This window comes from Scyliorhinus torazame, chromosome 13, assembly GCF_047496885.1.
Source record: "Scyliorhinus torazame isolate Kashiwa2021f chromosome 13, sScyTor2.1, whole genome shotgun sequence".
In the NCBI taxonomy this organism is placed as follows: Eukaryota; Metazoa; Chordata; class Chondrichthyes; order Carcharhiniformes; family Scyliorhinidae; genus Scyliorhinus; species Scyliorhinus torazame.
In genome coordinates this window covers 192,753,270-192,770,563 of record NC_092719.1, presented here as the reverse complement: position 1 = coordinate 192,770,563, position 17,294 = coordinate 192,753,270, and the positions used below count along the sequence as shown (strand labels likewise).

At 48.6% G+C, this 17,294-nt stretch overlaps 2 protein-coding genes across 5 annotated transcripts in view; one reads left to right on the top strand and one right to left on the bottom strand.

Moving 5' to 3' along the window:
- Positions 1-17,294, bottom strand: part of cenpp (centromere protein P) — a 452,755-nt gene that overhangs the window by 222,964 nt on the left and 212,497 nt on the right. The window lies entirely within an intron of this gene.
- omd (osteomodulin) overlaps positions 1-17,294 on the top strand; it is a 45,752-nt gene that overhangs the window by 11,862 nt on the left and 16,596 nt on the right. The window contains exon 2 of the mRNA XM_072472642.1: positions 15,738-16,675. Within this exon, the coding sequence (XP_072328743.1) occupies positions 15,760-16,675 (916 nt within the window). The 5' untranslated portion in view covers positions 15,738-15,759. The remainder of the gene's footprint in view (positions 1-15,737; positions 16,676-17,294) is intronic.

Below are 17,294 nucleotides of genomic sequence, written 5' to 3'. Positions count from 1 at the left end.
TTGGCCAACCCATTTGAAGCTCGGTGGTATGGGGCAATCCTCACGTGATGGATCCCATTGGCGGAAAAGAACGCTGAAAGTTTGTTTTGTTTTAATTCATTTACGGCATGTGGGCATCGCTGGTTAGGCCAGCATTTATTGCCCATCCCTAGTTGCCCTTCAGAAGGTGGTGGTGAGTTGCCTTCTTGAGGTGTAGGTACACCCACTGTGCTGTTACAGAGGGAGTTCCAGGATGTTGCCCCAGCGACAGTGAAGGAACGGCAATATATTTCCTAGTCAGGATGGTGAGTGACTTGGAGGGGAATCTCCAGGTGGTGGAGTTCCCAGGTATCTGCTGCTCTTATCCTTCTAGATGGTAGTGGTCCTGGGGTTGGAAGGTGCTTTCTAAGGAACCTTGGTGAGTTACTACAGTATATCTTCTAGATGGTACACACGGCTGTTACTGTTAGTCGGTGGTGAAGGGTTTGAATGTTTGTGGAAGGGAGCAATGAAGGGGGCTGCTTTGTCCTGGATGGTTTAATTTATCATAGAATTTACAGTGCAGAAGGGGGCCATTCGGCCCATCGAGTCTGCACCAGCTCTTGGAAAGAGCACCCTATCCAATGTCCACACCTCCACCCTATCCCCATAACCCAGTAACCCCACCCAACACGAAGGGTAATTTTGGACACTAAGGGCAATTTATCATGGCCAATCCACCTAACCTGCACATCTTTGGACTGTGGGAGGAAACCGGAGCACCCGGAGGAAACCCACGCACACACGGGAAGGATGTGCAGACTCCGCACAGAGTGACCCAAGCCGGAATCGAACCTGGGACCCTGGAGCTGTGAAGCAATTGTGCTATCCACAATGCTACTGTGCTGCCCGATGGTGGAAGTTCGATGGTGGAAGCTCGATGGTGTCGAGCTTCTTCAGTGTTGTTGGAGCTGCACTCACCCAGGCAAGTGGAGAGTATTCCATTACACTCCTGACTTGTGCATTGTAGATGGTGGACAGGCTTTGGGGGATCAGGAGGAGAGTTACTTACCATAGGATTCCGAGCCTTGACCTGCCCTGGTAGCCAGAGTATTAATATGGCTAGTCCAGTTCAGGTTCTGATCAATGGTAATGCCCAGGATGTTGATTCTGCACTCACGAAAGCCGCACCATTTTCTGACACCAGCACCCCGGGTATGCCTTGCATATTAAAATTGTGCCAGAGTTACTCTATGGTGGCCTGGAGTGTCGTTGCCTGCATCTTGAGGACCTCCATTCACTTGGAATGCAGTGACGAGGATGAGGATCAATGCGCCTGAAAGGAGCCCGCAAAGTCTATATGGAGGAGAGACCATGGGCGACCCGGCCATTCCCATGGTTGGAGCTGGGTTGCAGGAGGCAACTTCTGGTGTGCCTGACATTGGACGCAGCGCTGGGCCACCCACTTGATGTCCGTGTCTATGCCAGGCCACCAAAAGTAGCTGAAAGCCAACATTTTTATCTTGGACACCCCTGGGTGTCCATTGTGGAGGTCCAGCAGGAGCGAGCCACATCCACGTTCAGGGACCAAAAGAAGCACTCCGTCCTCCATGCTGGGCTCCTGCTTCTTCGTGGTGGTCTTCAGCTGTAGGCCTTCAGCTCCTGCGGGAAAGCTCGATGCTGAGCCGCATGCTACACCATGTGGGAGACATATGACAGCTGAGGATCAGCCTGAGTCCAGCCGCGGACGCGGGATGCCCTGACCGGTAATGAGTCCATGAATTGGAGGGCGGCAATGACCTCGCCGGCCGCTGTTGGTGTAGGTGGCCTGATTGGCAGGGGCAGATGGCTTAACACATCGGCATGAGGAATCTTTGCCCCGGAGCAGTGTTCCAGAGCATAATCGTATGCGGTCAGCAGCAGTGCCCATCGCGGGCGGAACAGGGGGAATCACCCGGTCTTCTTTGAAGGGTCTGAGGAGGGGTATGTGGTCCGTGGAACAGTGAAGCAATGCCCGTAGACAAATTTCTTGATGCCGATGACCACGCCCTCCTTCTCAATCTGCGCATATCATTTCTTCACGTCTCAAGTAAGTGTCCCACTGTCGAGGGCCGGCTTCCTCAGTCCTAGCCATGTGAGTGACGCTCGCTTTGGTGTCGCAGACTAATCACCGTCATTCCCTGGTGTTCCTGGACCCCTTGTTCGGCGCTTTCTCAGAGATGGCTATCTCCACTGCGCATTGCAGTTCCAAGTGGGCCTCAGCTTGTAATTGTTTTCTGCGTGGTAAAGTTGCAGAGTCCACACACTAAGCAGTCCTCGAGTGTCCCATTTAATGTTGCTTGGAATTCGCATGTCTCCGCCAGTTTTCGGAAACGGGCCAGGAAGTCACTCACTGACGCTGCATTGGCCCGTGTAGCTGTGAGGAACCAGAAGCGGTGAACGATGAGCAGTGGTTTCCAGTCGAAATACTCCCCCACTAAGACCACCAGGGTGGAGAACGACCGGATATCTGGGGGGTCCGGGTGTGTCAGGAAATACCACAGTTTGTCTCTCATCGCTGATAATCGCATTCGTCGTCAAAAAATATGGTATGCATTCAAAGTATTGTTCGCAATCTTCTGTACCTGCGTTAAATGGTTTGGGTTATCTTATGTGCGACATTTCGGCTGTCAGTACAGGGGCCTCCCGAGGTCTAGACGAAGTGGACCGGGCGCCTAGCAACCTTTGTCGATGGCAGCTCCATCCCACCCTTGTCACCAGTGTTGAATCCGTGGTAAGCAGGACACATAGACGATAGAAATTAATGAACAGGTTTATTACGATACAATCCAAACTCCTCGACTCCCCTAAGGGTCTCCTTCCCCAGCATGTACCAAGGCTGGGGTTTTTATGCGAGCTGGGGCTCTCCTTGTTAAGGGGTAGCCCCACCCTCTTAAAGAGTCATGATGTGGAGATGCCGGCGTTGGACTGGGGTGAGCACAGTAAGAAGTCTTACAACACCAGGTTAAAGTCCAACAGGTTTGTTTCGATGTCACTTGCTTTCGGAGCGCTGCCTAGTGTTGAGAAGACTTACTGTGTTCTTAAAGAGTGTAATGACTTAGACCAGGCCTTTGAGATTGACCAATTGAAATACGAGGTGCCTGATTAGTGGGCCAATCAGAGAACCTCTTCTTTGTATATAACAGGGAGTGTCAGATCCTCTGCACTCCCAGTGTAGACAGCAAGCGGAATACACATGGTCAAACTGCTGTTGGTTTTGTTAATAAAAGGGATTCTTGTGAAGGGACTTCTGCCTCCGTGGACTTATTGCAAAGGGGTAGTTCGTATTCCAAGGACGTAATGGAAAACCATATGGTCCTGATCCCAGGAACTCCATTGGGGTTATAACGGTACTCAGAATTATTGTGTGACAGAAAAGATAATCGATAGGCATCAACCATTTGCTAATCTGGTTTATTCAAAATTGCGCTAGTCTTGGGAGTCAAAAGGCTGGAGGTTTTAATTATTCTTAGACAGATAAAAACTAGGCCATCACTCCAATACTGCATTTTTAGCAATGCATCTTTCAAATACGTCTGCCTATTTTGATGGCACAAGTGGCCATTATACAAAAGAACTTCCACTTACATTGAAATCATAGAATGATAGAATCCCTACAGTGCAGAAGGAGGCCATTCGGCCCATCAGGTCTGCACCAACCCTCCGAAAGAGCACTCTACCCAAGTCCACTTCCCGCCCACCCTGCCCCATAACCTAGCCTGCACATCCCTGGACACTAAGGGGCAATTTAGCATGGTCAATTTATCTAACCTGCACATCTTTGGAGGGTGGGAGGAAACCGGGGCACCCGGAAAAAAAACATGCAGACACAGGAGAAAGTACGAACTTCAAGCAGTCACCCAAGGTCGGTATTGAACTCGGATCTCTGGCACTGTGAGGCAGCAGTGCTACTGTGCCACCATGTTCACCACATATATATTCTACAATTATCAGGTTTTCAGGCATCTAAAAGTACTTTGGAAAGTCAACTTTAAAATTAACTGCTACAATATAGTCAAATGTGACAGATACTTTGTGCACAGCAAGGTCCTGCAAATAGTAGTAAAGTAAATGATGAGTTAATTTGTTTTGCAAGTGTGAGTCGAGGGATTATTATGGCCAGAACATAGGGAGAACTACGCCACTCCTCTTTGAATAGTGCCATAAATCTTTGACTTCCATCTAAACAGGCAGATTTGGTATTAGGTAAACATCTCCCTTAGTACTGCACTGAATTGTCAGCTGAGACTATGTGCTGAAGTTCTGAAGTGGGTCATGAATTCACAAACATTTGACAGAAGTAAAAATGGTAGCACAGTGGGTAGCACTGTTGCTTCACAGATCCAGGATCCCAGGTTTGATTCCCGGCTTGGGTCACAGTCTGTGTGGAGTCTGCACGTTCTCCCAGTGCCTGCGTGGGTTTCCTCCGGGTGCTCCGGTTTCCTCCCACAAGTACCGAAAGACATGCTGTTAGGTGAATTGGACATTCTGAATTCTCACTCTGTGTACCCAAACAGGTGCCGGAATGTGGCGATTAGGGGCTTTTCACAGTAACTTCATTGCCGTGTTAATGTAAGCCTAATTGTGACAATAAAGATTATTATTATTATAAATGATGTGAGTGGGCCAAGCCAACACTAAAAAGATCCCATGAGGCTAATTGAAGTCTGGTTCCCCTGGTGGTTTCGTCAAAAGTCCTCTCAATCACTAGAATCATAGAATTTACAGTGCAGGAGGCAATTCAGCCCATCGAGTCAGCACTGGTCCTTGGAAAGAGCACTTTACTTAAACTCATCTCCACCCTATCCCCATAACCCAGTAATCCAACCTAACCTCGTGGACACTAGGGGCAATTTAGCATGGCCAATTCACCTAACCTGCACATCTTTGGACTGTGGGAGGAAACCGGAGCACCCGGAGGAAACCCACGCAGACACGGGTAGAAAGTGCAAACTCCACACAGACAGTCATCCGACGCCGGAAGTGAACCCGGTTCCCCGGAGCTGTGAGGCAACACTGCTAACCACTTTGCCATCGTGCCGCCCCTAAAACAAAAAAAAAAACTGGTCCTGATCTAATAGTTTTTTTTATACTGATTTTCATTCCAAGTAAAAACCTGACGAGGTAAAAAAAAATCACAGTAATTTGTTGTATGTAACATTAAGAGAGATGTGCTTTGTAAACATATATCTTCCATAAGTTCTCGTTTCCCTCAGCTAGGTTCCAGTGTGGTTTAAAATGTATTGTTTAAAGCATATTGTTGAACACAGATGTTGACCTGTCAATGTCAACCTATACTAATGAATAGTTTGTTATATCCTGACAGACGGAATGAGAGTCAGCTGCATCCTGTTTACTGATAGACCAAATGAACGGCATGCTGCTTGCAGAAACACAAACTACCTGCCAATGGCTTGCTGCCTTTTATGACCCCACCCCACCCCAACGGGGCTATAAAATTCCACCCATAGCTTCAACATTTGTTCTTTATTTGGTTTGGCTGGGGTAAACAACAAAATCCCTCAGGTAACGTTTACCTTACATACATACATACACTGCCCCATAGGGTCATAGCCCTTTTATTCAGAGGTTCAGAGCACGTTGGTTTGCAACAAACTATGTCTTAGCACTATCCCAGAGTATCTGTGGCTTAAACAAACAAAATGATTAAGTTTGCCAGCAAAGCAAAGACCACCTACTTGTTCGGGCATTTGTTTACATGGTTATCTCGAGATAAGCGAAGAAACACACCTCCTAATGATAGAACTATTATGAACCAGTACATACTGCCCCAGGGGGCAGCACAGTAGCACAAGTGGATAGCACTGTGGCTTCACAGCGCCAGGGTCCCAGGTTCGATTCCCTGCTGGGTCACTGTCTGTGCGGAGTTTGCACGTTCTCCCCGTGTCTGCGTGGGTTTCCTCCGGATGCTCTGGTTTCCTCCCACAGTCCAAAGACGTGCAGGTTAGGTGGATTGGCCATGCTAAATTGCCCTTAGTGACCAAAGAAGGTTAGGAGGGGTTATTGGGTTACGGGAATAGGGTGGAAGTGAGGGCTTAAATGGGTTGGTGCAGACTCGATGGGCCGAATGGCCTCCTTCTGCACTATATGTCCTATGTTCTATAAGCCAGGACGATTGGTTCATCAGTACTGCAAACTTCACCATAGCGCAATAACAACTTATTTATATGTTACATTTAAAATAAGAAAATGTCTCAAGATAATTCATCGAAACATTATCAAATAAAATCTGACACCAAGCTGCAGGAGATATTTTGGTAGGTGGCAAAAAACCTGGTCAAGGAGGTAGGTTTTTATGAGTGTCTTAAAGGAGTAAAGAGAGGTGGAGAGGTTTCAGGAGGGTACCCTAGAGCTTAGTCTTCAGCAACCTAAGACACGGCCATCAACGATGGAGCAACTGAAATCAGGAATACTGAAGAGTCCAGAATTAGAAAAGTGCAGATATCTCAGAGGATTGTGGGCCTGGAGAAAATTAGAGATGGAGATTGGGGAGGCATGGAAAGATTGAAAACAGGGATGAGAATTCTAAAATTAATACATGGCTTAACTGGACGGTAATATAGGTCGGCAAGTGCAAGGGTGAACAGAGTTTGGATATAGGCAGCAGCATTATGGGTGGCCTCAAGTTTATTTAGTGGGAAGGGTATCCTTAACCTATTGCTTTACAATAAAATGACTCGAAGCACTATGTTGGTCACTCACTGGACTGGAGATCAGATCAGTCAATTGAGAACTTATAATGGTACCTACTTTATTTGCGGTCATAAGGCCTATCCCTCAACTGGTCAGGGTCCTGCTACCTGGGCTATGTGGTCCCCTATATTCAGCACTCTTACATCGTTCCCCCGAAAGGCTTTGAACACCCTTAGAAAGAGAAGAGCAATAACCAAGATGGAGAGGTTCTTGCCCATTTTTATTCTTGGTATGGGACAGGTAAGTTAGCCCGGGAATCCATAAATATGGCAGCAGCTCTAGAAAAGATAACAAATGATACTGCAGAGGCATTGAACGAGATCACTGCAGAAATGGTGGCCATTTGGACAATGGCCATACAAAACAGAATGGCCTTAGACTATACCCTGGCGGTAAAGGGAGGCACTTGCACCCTGATAGGGTCAGAGTGATGCACTTACACACCAGACGTGGCAGAAAACATCACCAGTTTCGCCAATCACATCCGAAAAGATGGCCCAAGCCGAGGAAAGTGGGGTTCATGGCAAAGGTGGCTAGAGGGATTGTTGGGTGGCCTGGCTAAGCCTATTCTGAACGGCTTAGTTTTGATAATTGGACTATGCATGGGCTTATACCGGACAGGGATAGCTATAAACTGCTGCTCTCGTATGGGAGCTAAAAGCATAAACCCAAAACCCGTTGCAATGGCCTTGATTGTCGCAGAAAACCCCCCAGAAGACCCATACAAACTAGAGCAACAAAGAATACTGCCTGAATAAGTTTGTCATATATGGATATGAAAAAAGGGGGGAGTGTAGAAATGTTGATTTCTGGCTAACTATAACCAGGGCATGATGGGATACTTGGCCATAAATGTGGTGAACTGAAAATACTGCTGAGAGGGCAAGGATAGTTTGGAGGGTCCCCTTTTCTGTGTATTGTAGTGTCACTTCCTTATCTATATCCATCTGTTTCCACACATTGTCACACACACATAGGCATGTATTGATACATTATCGATACAGCTTGAATGCATCCTGGCATTGTAAAGAGTCACAATTTGAAGTTAAATAAGATCTTTTAGGATTTTAAGCTGAGTAAGAGTTTTTTTAGGCGCCAAGATTCAAAGTCATGTGGCATTTGTTTACTCCACTGTATAAATATCCCAGGGGGTCTATTGTACTTTGGATTCTCGCCCTAACCCTTGCTTAGGCGCAGTCTCCCCTTGTGGCAAGTAAAATAAATTAACGGTTGATGTTAACCTGTATTTTGTTGTCTGAGTCTTACTCAAAGTCAAGTTTTCGACATTGGAAATTGGATGTCTGATCAGGAGTGAGTTGGAATAGCCAATGCTAGAGGTAACAAAGACATGATTATGGGTTTCAGCATGAGCTGAAGCATGGTTTAAGCCAGGCAGTCTTAGTGATGGCACAGATCTGAGTTTGGAAGCTCAAATCTGGGTCAGGTTTGACACCAAGTTTGTGAACTGTCAGGTTCAGCCATAGACAATGATGGAGAGAGGAATGGAGTCAGTAGCTAAGGAACAGATGTTGTGGTGGGGATTAGAAATAATGGCATCAGTTTTTCCAATACTTAGTTGCAGGAAGCCTCTGCTCATTCAGTACTGGATGTCAGATAAGAAGTAAATTCAGAGACACTGAAGGGGTTAAGAGAAGGTTGAGGTAGTGCTGGGTGTTGTTGGTGTACATGTGGAATCTGACACTCTGCAAGGACCTATAAATGATCACGTGCAACATGCAAGGCACCTCTATTCAAAATGCACTTGCCCTGCAGCTCCTACAGATTTAGCAGTCAGCAATTTCTTAATCCAGATGGTAATATAAAAAGGCTCGGCAAAGAGCTATGACCACAGTCTGCTTATCCACCCACCTAGCTGTGTTTTTAAACTGGTATACCTAACATGATTCGACTTGGTTTTCTTCTCTTTACTGCCTTTAAGGCCTGGATGACTTATATCACAATATCCAAATCTGTATATAGTACTCCACATGCAGCCTGAGAAAGAGACACATGTAACAGGACACAACATGAAGAATACTATAGACATTATGTCCAGCTTTGGCTCCAGGAAATACTTCTTATTGTTGGAAATGATGTTAAATTCATGGAATATGCTAAGTGTCTAGTAATGGTAGATTGACATAGAAATGCACTGTAATGACAAATCAATACCTTATCAAGAACAAGGGCGGTGAGAAAAGGCTGATAAGATACTCTCTACTAACAGCCATGATCCTGAAAACATAGCCAGCGATATTATTGATAATGTTATCCAATCATATTGTGACAGTAGGAAACATTTGGATAAACTGCAGCTACCCAATTACTGGATAAGCCTAAATAATTCCAAACGTTGGCATTTAAAAACTTTTTGTGGCAGAGGCGGGTCTCCGGATGATTTTTATGGATTTAGCAAATCATTAACTTGCTGGCCTGAGATTTTGTTATCACATATGTCATAGTCAACATGTGTTGTTGCAGTTTATGGTGTCAAATTCAGCCAAGCCAGCTGGTAAGATGAGAATTATCTGGGAATCAACACTGCACGAATGATAGGAGATCGTGATTAATTATGGATTAGCAGTCAGTCTTTGCCACATTGTGTAGCCACAAGTTGGAAAAAACAGCTCAATGAATTTATTGCCATGATGTATCCTATAGAAGCATCTAATTATCTGATGAACAGAACCAATTACAGGTCTTAATGAACAGAGGTTTGGTAAGATTGATGAACATTTAAAACACTGTCAGATTAGCAGCTAATGAAACATCTAACAGGTTAGCAGTGCTACAATAGACCATGCATTCCTGTGTCCCTTTTCTGATTCCCTGGGGCGGCACGATGGCACAGCGCTTAGCACTGCCGCCTCATAGCTCCAGGGACCCGGGTTCAATTCCAGCCTGGGATGTCTGCACTTTCTCCCCGTGTCTGTGCGGGTTTCCTCTGCATGCTCCGGTTTCCTCCCACAGTCCAAAGATGTGCAGGTTAGGTGGATTGGCCGTGCTAAATTGCCTCTTAGTGTCCAAAAAGGTTAGGTTGGGTTACGGGGATAGGGTGGAGGCATGGGTTAAAGTAGGGTGCTATTTCAAGGGCCAGCGTAGACTCAATGGGCTGATGGGCCTCCTCCTGCACTGTAAATTCTATGATGCTGTGTGATTATGAATTACTTACTCAGCAAAAGCTGGCACATTATCATTCCCGTTTTCTTTTGATTGGTCAGATCTAGATTCTTAATTGTCTTCTGGGAGTAGTTATTCTGCTTGGTGGGATATTCTTGGTGGGAGAAAGCTTTTTAAAAAAAAAAAATGTTTATTCAGATTTTCCAACAAAATTTTAAACCCCCCCCCCCCTAACAAAAAGAAAAAAGAACACAAACACAACAGTCGAAAAGAATACAAAACTTATACATTGGGTTTCCCCCGTCTATCGCAACACCCCCATATGACATTCAAAGGTACCCTTGGGGAAGACCCCCCCCCCCACCCACCCAAATACCCCCCTCGAAAGAGACCTCCCCCCCTACTCTTGGGTTGCTGCTGCTGCTGACCTCCTCCTAACGATCCGCGAGATAGTCTAGGAACGGTTGCCACCGCCTGAAGAGCCCCTGCACAGACCCTCTCAAGGTAAACTTTATCCTCTCCAGCTTAATGAACCCTGCCATGTCATTTATCCAGGCTTCCACACTGGGGGGCTTCGCGTCCTTCCATAATAGCAAGATCCTCCGCCGGGCTACCAGGGATGCAAAGGCCAGGATACCGGCCTCTTTCGCCTCCTGCACCCCCGGCTCATCCGTTACCCCAAATAGTGCCAACCCCCAGCTCGGCTTGACCTGGACTTTCACCACCTTGGACATAGTCTTCGCGAAACCCCTCCACAACCCATCCAGTGCCGGGCACGACCAGAACATGTGGGCGTGATTCGCCGGGCTTCCCGAGCACCTATCACACCTGTCCTCCATCCCAAAGAACCTACTCAACCTCGCCCCTGTCATATGCACTCCATGAGTAACCTTAAATTGTATTAAGCTGAGCCTGGCGCAAGAGGCAGAGGAGTTAACCCTACTCAGAGCATCAGCCCACAGACCCTCTTCTATCTCCTCTCCAAGCTCCTCCTCCCACTTGCCCTTTAACTCCTCCACCGAGGCCTCCTCCTCTTCTTTCATCTCCTGATAGATCGCCGAAACCTTGCCTTCTCCAGCCCATACACACAAAATCACCCTGTCCTGAATCCCCTGTGCTGGGAGCAACGGGAATTCCCTCACCTGCCGCCTCACAAACGCCCTCACTTGCATATACCTGAACGTATTTCCCGGGGGTAGCCCAAACTTCTCCTCCAGCGCCCCTAGGCTCGCAAACGTCCCATCTATAAACAGGTCCCCCATTCTTCTAATCCCTGCCCGATGCCAGCTCCGAAACCCCCCATCCATCCTTCCCGGGACAAACCGATGGTTCTCCCGAATCGGGGACCAAACGGAGGCTCCCACCTCGCCCCTATGCCGTCTCCACTGCCCCCAGATCTTCAACGTTGCTGCCACCACCGGACTCGTGGTGTACCTTGTCGGCGAGAGCGGCAGCGGTGCCGTCACCAGCGCCCTCAGGCTCATGCCCCTGCAGGACGCCATCTCCAACCTCTTCCACGCCGCATCCTCTCCCTCCATTACCCACTTACGGATCATCGCCACGTTAGCTGCCCAATAATAGCCGCACAGATTCGGCAGCGCCAGCCCTCCCCTGTCCCTGGTACGCTCCAGAAACACCCTCTTTACCCTCGGGGTCTTATTTGCCCACACAAAACCCATGATGCTCCTACCTACCCGTTTAAAAAAGGCCATGGTAATCATAATGGGAAGGCACTGGAACACAAACAGAAATCTCGGGAGGACCATCATTTTAACCGACTGTACCCTGCCCGCTAGCGAGAGTAGCAGCACATCCCATCTTTTGAAATCCTGCTCCATCTGCTCCACCAACCGCGTCAAATTGAGCTTGTGCAGGGCCCCCCAACTCCCAGCCACCTGGATCCCCAAGTACCGAACGTTCCTTTCCGCCCTCTTCAATGGTAGGTCGTCTGTCCCCCTTCCCTGGTCCCCTGGATGCAACACAAAGAACTCACTTTTCCCTACGTTGAGCTTATAGCACGAGAAGTCCCCTAACTCCCTTAGGATCCGCATGACCTCCACCATCCCGTCCACTGGATCTGCCACATACAGCAACAGGTCGTCCGCATACAGCGACACCCGATGTTCCTCTCCTCCTCGGACCAATCCCCTTCATTTCCTGGACTCCCTTTGTGCCCTGGCCAAAGGCTCAATTGCCAATGCAAACAACAAGGGGGACAGGGGGCACCCCTGCCTCGCCCCTCGGTACAGCCGAAAGTACTCCGACTTCCGCCGATTCGTAGCCACACTCGCCACCGGGGCTCTATATAGCAGCCTGACCCAGCTGATGAACCCCTCCCCGAACCCAAACCTCCGCAACACTTCCCAAAGATACTCCCACTCCACCCGGTTGAAGGCCTTCTCCGCGTCCATAGCTGCCACTACCTCTGCTTCTCCCTCCACCAATGGCATCATAATCACGTTGAGGAGCCTCCGCACATTAGTGTTTAGCTGCCTGCCCTTTACAAATCCCCTCTGGTCCTCATGGATCACCCCCGGGGCCTTCCCCGCCTGCATGTTTCCCAATCCTTTAACCAGCTCCTCCAACCCAATTGGCGCCCCTAAACCAGCCACCTCCTGCTCCTCCACCCTCGGGAACCTCAGTTGATCCAAAAATCGTCGCATCCCCTCTTCCCCCGCTGGGGACTCAAATCTGTACAGCTCCTCATAGAAGTCCTTGAATACCTCTTTTACTCTCACCGCACTCCGCACCGTATTCCCCCCGCTATCCTTAACTCCACCTATCTCCCTCGCTGCCGCCTTCTTATGAAGCTGGTGTGCCAGCATCCCGCTCGCCTTCTCCCCATACTCGTACGTCGCCCCCTGTGCTTTCCTCCACTGTGCCGCTGCTTTCCCTGTGGTCAACAGGTCAAACTCCGTCTGGATGCTTCGCCGCTCCCCGAGTAGTCCCTCCTCGGGGGCCTCTGCATATCTCCTGTCCACCCTTAAGATCTCCCCCACCAACCTCTCCCTGCCCTCTCTCTTCTCCCTGTGGGCCCTGGAGATCAACTCTCCCCTGACCACCGCCTTCAACGCCTCCCAGACTACCCCCACCTGCACCTCTCTGTTGTCATTGGCCTCCAAATATCTCTCGATGCACCCCCGCACACCTCCTCATCCGCCAATAATCCCACATCAAGACTCCACAACAGGCGCTGATCCCTCTCCTCTCCTAACTCCAGTTCCACCCAGTGCGGGGCGTGGTCTGAGATGGCTATGGCCGAATACTCCGTTCCCTCCACTTTCGGGATTAGCGCCCTACTCAAAACAAAAAAATCTATCCGAGAGTAGGCGCTATGTACATGGGAAAAGAATGAGAATTCCCTGGCCAGGGGCATAGCAAACCTCCACGGATCCACTCCCCTCATCTGGTCCATAAAACCCCTAAGCACCTTGGCCGCAGCCGGCCTCTTCCCCGTCTTGGATCTGGAGCGATCTAATGCTGGATCCAGCACCGTGTTGAAACCCCCCCCCATTATCAAGCTTCCTGCCTCCAGGTCCGGAATTCGACCCAGCATGCGCTTCATAAATTCGGCATCATCCCAGTTCAGGGCGTATACGTTTACACCCCCTGCAACCTACCGCTCACCATCACGTATCGACCTCCATTATCCACTACAATATTCTTGGCCTCAAACGACACCCGCTTCCCCACCAGTATTGCAACCCCTCTGTTCTTCGCATCCAGCCCTGAATGGAATACCTGTCCTACCCATCCCTTTCTCAGCCTGATCTGATCTGCCACCTTCAAATGTGTCTCCTGAAGCATGACCACGTCTGCCTTCAGTCCCTTTAAGTGCGCGAACACTCGGGCCCTCTTAACCGGCCAATTCAGGCCCCTCACATTCCAAGTTATCAGCCGGATGGGGGGGTTGCTCACCCCCCCACCCCCCTGCCGACTAGCCATCTCCTTTTCTAGGCCAGTCACGTGCCCGCGCCTCCCGCACCCTCCAGTCCCCCAGACGGCGGACCCCCGCCCCGACCACCTCTCCTATTTCCAGTTCCCTTTTGGCCAATGCAGCAACCTCATCCCCCCCCCCCCCCGCCCTTCCTATCGGCCCCCCTCAGTGTGGGAATCCCCCCTCCCCTCCTCCCTGGCAGTCAGTGTGCATTCCTCTCCAGTACCCCCCCCCCCCCAACCCCCACCTCCGTCCTTCCCTAGCGCGGGAAAAAGCCCGCGCTTTCCTGAGCCGGCCCCGCCCCCTCTGGCGCAGCTCCTTTTGCGGCCTTACCTCAATTCCCCATCCGCGGGCCTCCCCTCCCTCCAACACCGACGCCCACTCTCCCACAGTCCCCCCATCAAATTCCATCACCCATTCCCATCCAGCACCCAACCAAGGGAACATTCCCTACATGTAGTTGAAACCATATATACAGCAAACATTCCCCCCCAACAACAAACCCTCAATTTGAGTCCAACTTTTCAGTCTGTATAAAGCTTCAAGCCTCCTCAGGCGTTTCAAAATAGTGGTGCCGATCCTGGAATGTGACCCACAATCGAACTTCACCCCTTTCCGAAGGTGCACCGCCTTAGCCCGATTAAAGCCACCTCTGCACTCCAGTCCTGGTAGATTCGGATCTCCGTGTTCTCCCACCTGCTGCTCCGCTCTTTCTTGGCCCATCTCAAGACACACTCTCTGTCCATAAAGCGGTGAAACCTCACCACTACAGCCCTTGGCGGCTCTTTGGCCTTGGGTCTCCTTGCCAGGACCCGGTGCGCCCCATCTAGCTCCAGGGGCCTCGGGAAGGCTCCCGCGCCCATCAGCGAATTGAGCATCGTGCTCACATATGTCCCGGCATCGGGCCCCTCCACTCCTTCAGGGAGACACAGAATCCGAAGATTCTTCCTCCTCAACCTATTCTCCAGGTCCTCAAATCTTTTCGCCCACCTCTTGTGCAGCGCCTCATGTGCCTCCACCTTCACCGCCAGGCCCAAGATCTCGTCCACGTTCTCCGAGGTTTTTGCCGCACCTCTCGGATCGCCGCCCCTTGGGCCTTCTGGGTCTCCACTAGCTTCTCAATCGCCGCCTTCATTGGCGCCAGCATTTCGGTTTTCAGCTCCTCAAAGCAGTGTTTAAGAAACCCCTGCTGCTCCTGCGACCATGCTGCTTGGACTCCACCCGTCGCCATCTTGCTTTTTCTCCCTCTCACTTTTCGTTGCTCCAAGATCCCTTTTTTCACCGCTCCACTCCTGGTCCAATCCATATACTGTCGGGGGGACCTTGCTGTCACCTTCCCACACTGGAAGCCGTCGAACAAGTTCCGTTGGGGCCCCTCTAGAGAGCCTAAAAGTCCGTTCCCGGCAGGAGCTGCCGAACGTGTGACCTATCCAGACATGGCCGCAACCGGAAGTCTGGTGGGAGAAAGCTGGGTAGGACGTTCCCAGATGATAAAGCCAGTGTTTGACGTGGTCCTGATTGAGAATGTCTCAAACCTTTGAGACGGTGGTTTCTCCCACTCAAAGGAGGTGCCAACTGTACTTATATTACTATAATACAGCAGAGGTTGAACTAGATCAACCAGTGCCTGAAAAATATAAACAAAATTATTGACTGGAATCATCAGTAATGGATATAGGAGTTTTAACAACATCAAGTGTAGATCATTCATCCTTCAGTTTCGAGGGTGCAGTGTCAAATATTCCCCATTTCTGGGTGAAAGCAGGGTAATTAATATGGACTGTTTGAGATATTAATACATCATTTGCCATAAAACCTCTTAAAAGAAAATTGTTCCTGATTTGTATAAGAGTGAATGTTATCCATTTCTTTATTGAAAGGGTACATAATTGTCAGTGCTCATTTTGTTTTATCAGTGTTCTTATGTGATTCACTATCCATTTTCTTGCATTCATTTTAATTTCAATAGAGACAAAACCGTCACCATAAGAATGGCCTTCATCACAGGGCTGGCAATTTTAACACTTTTCTTCAGTGTAAACATTCTTTGTCAAGATAACTATGACGATCCATTTGCTCAAGCTCCACGGCATCTACGACGTATTCGTACACCTGTAGAGTCTGATCTATACAGATTCTTTCCCAGAGAGTGTGCTCGTGAATGCCGGTGCATGCCATCGTATCCTATGGCTATGTACTGTGACAATCGAAAACTGAAGTATGTTCCCAATATTCCAGCACATGTGCGACATCTTTACCTACAGGTCAACGAAATTGAAAGTGTGCCAGAAAATGCTTTTATTAATGCAACATTACTTCAAGAAATTAATTTCAGTCATAATAAATTGAAGTCTTCTAATATACCCAAAGGTGTTTTTGGCAAACTCAAAAGCCTGTTTCATCTTAGATTGGATCACAACAAACTTGAAGAAGTCCCAGTTCCATTACCTAACACCCTTGAAAGACTTACTTTGAGTTTCAACCAGCTGACTAAACTGCCTGCTGACACCATTCGTACGCTAATTAATGTAACAGTTCTGGATCTCAGCAATAACAAACTCTCTGATGGTGCTGTCAAGGGAAATCATCTTGGAAAAATGAAGAGTCTCATTCAGTTAAACCTCCAGAGTAACAAGCTCAAATCTATGCCAGGAGATCTTCCAGCTTCTCTACTGCAGCTTTCAGTTGAAAACAACTCTATATCATCTATCCCAGGAAATTACTTCAGAAAAACTCCAAACCTCATCTCATTAAGGATGGCACACAATAAGCTGAAACAAGTGCCATATGGTGTATTCAACCTCTCAAAATTAATGGAGCTGAATCTAGGATACAACCAACTATCAAAATCCTTCTACGTTTCAAGGGATCTCGAGCACCTGTACCTCAACAATAACCACTTTGCAAGTATGGGCAACATTATGTTACATTTTCAGTAATTAAAAGTCACAATTAATTTAAAATAATAAAGATTTGCTATCAGTAAGTCGCATGGTAATGCGGTAGTTAAGGTATTATCTTTAAATTGCTATGGTAATTGGTTTCAAGTCAAGGAAAGAATTGAGATTCTGTCTTATTCATCAATATAATGCAGAAGATATACTATATTTATTCACAGTCATGATACATAAAAATGTTACATGCATCTTTCTCTGCAATAAATTCATTTTCTTTCAGTTCAGGTATGAAATATCAATGTCCAACCTTAACCCCCTCCATCCAAATGCACAATCGTTCCCACGTCTGCCCTGCAATCCTAATGTCCCCAACGCCCCCATGACCAGCAGTATTCCCAACCCCGCCTCACCCCCAGCCCATAATCGTTCTGCTGCCTTCTGAGCGAACCTTCTTCCCAACCCACCCAATGGGCGCAATTCTCCCATCGGGAGTCTAAGTGCCGACGCCGGAGTGAAAACCGGAGTGTTTCACTCCAGCGTCGGAGCCTGCTATTCTCCCGCCCCCGGGGGGCTAGGAGCGGCGTTGCGTCTTTTCCGCGCGCCAGGCATTGTCGCCGCGTAAAAGCGGC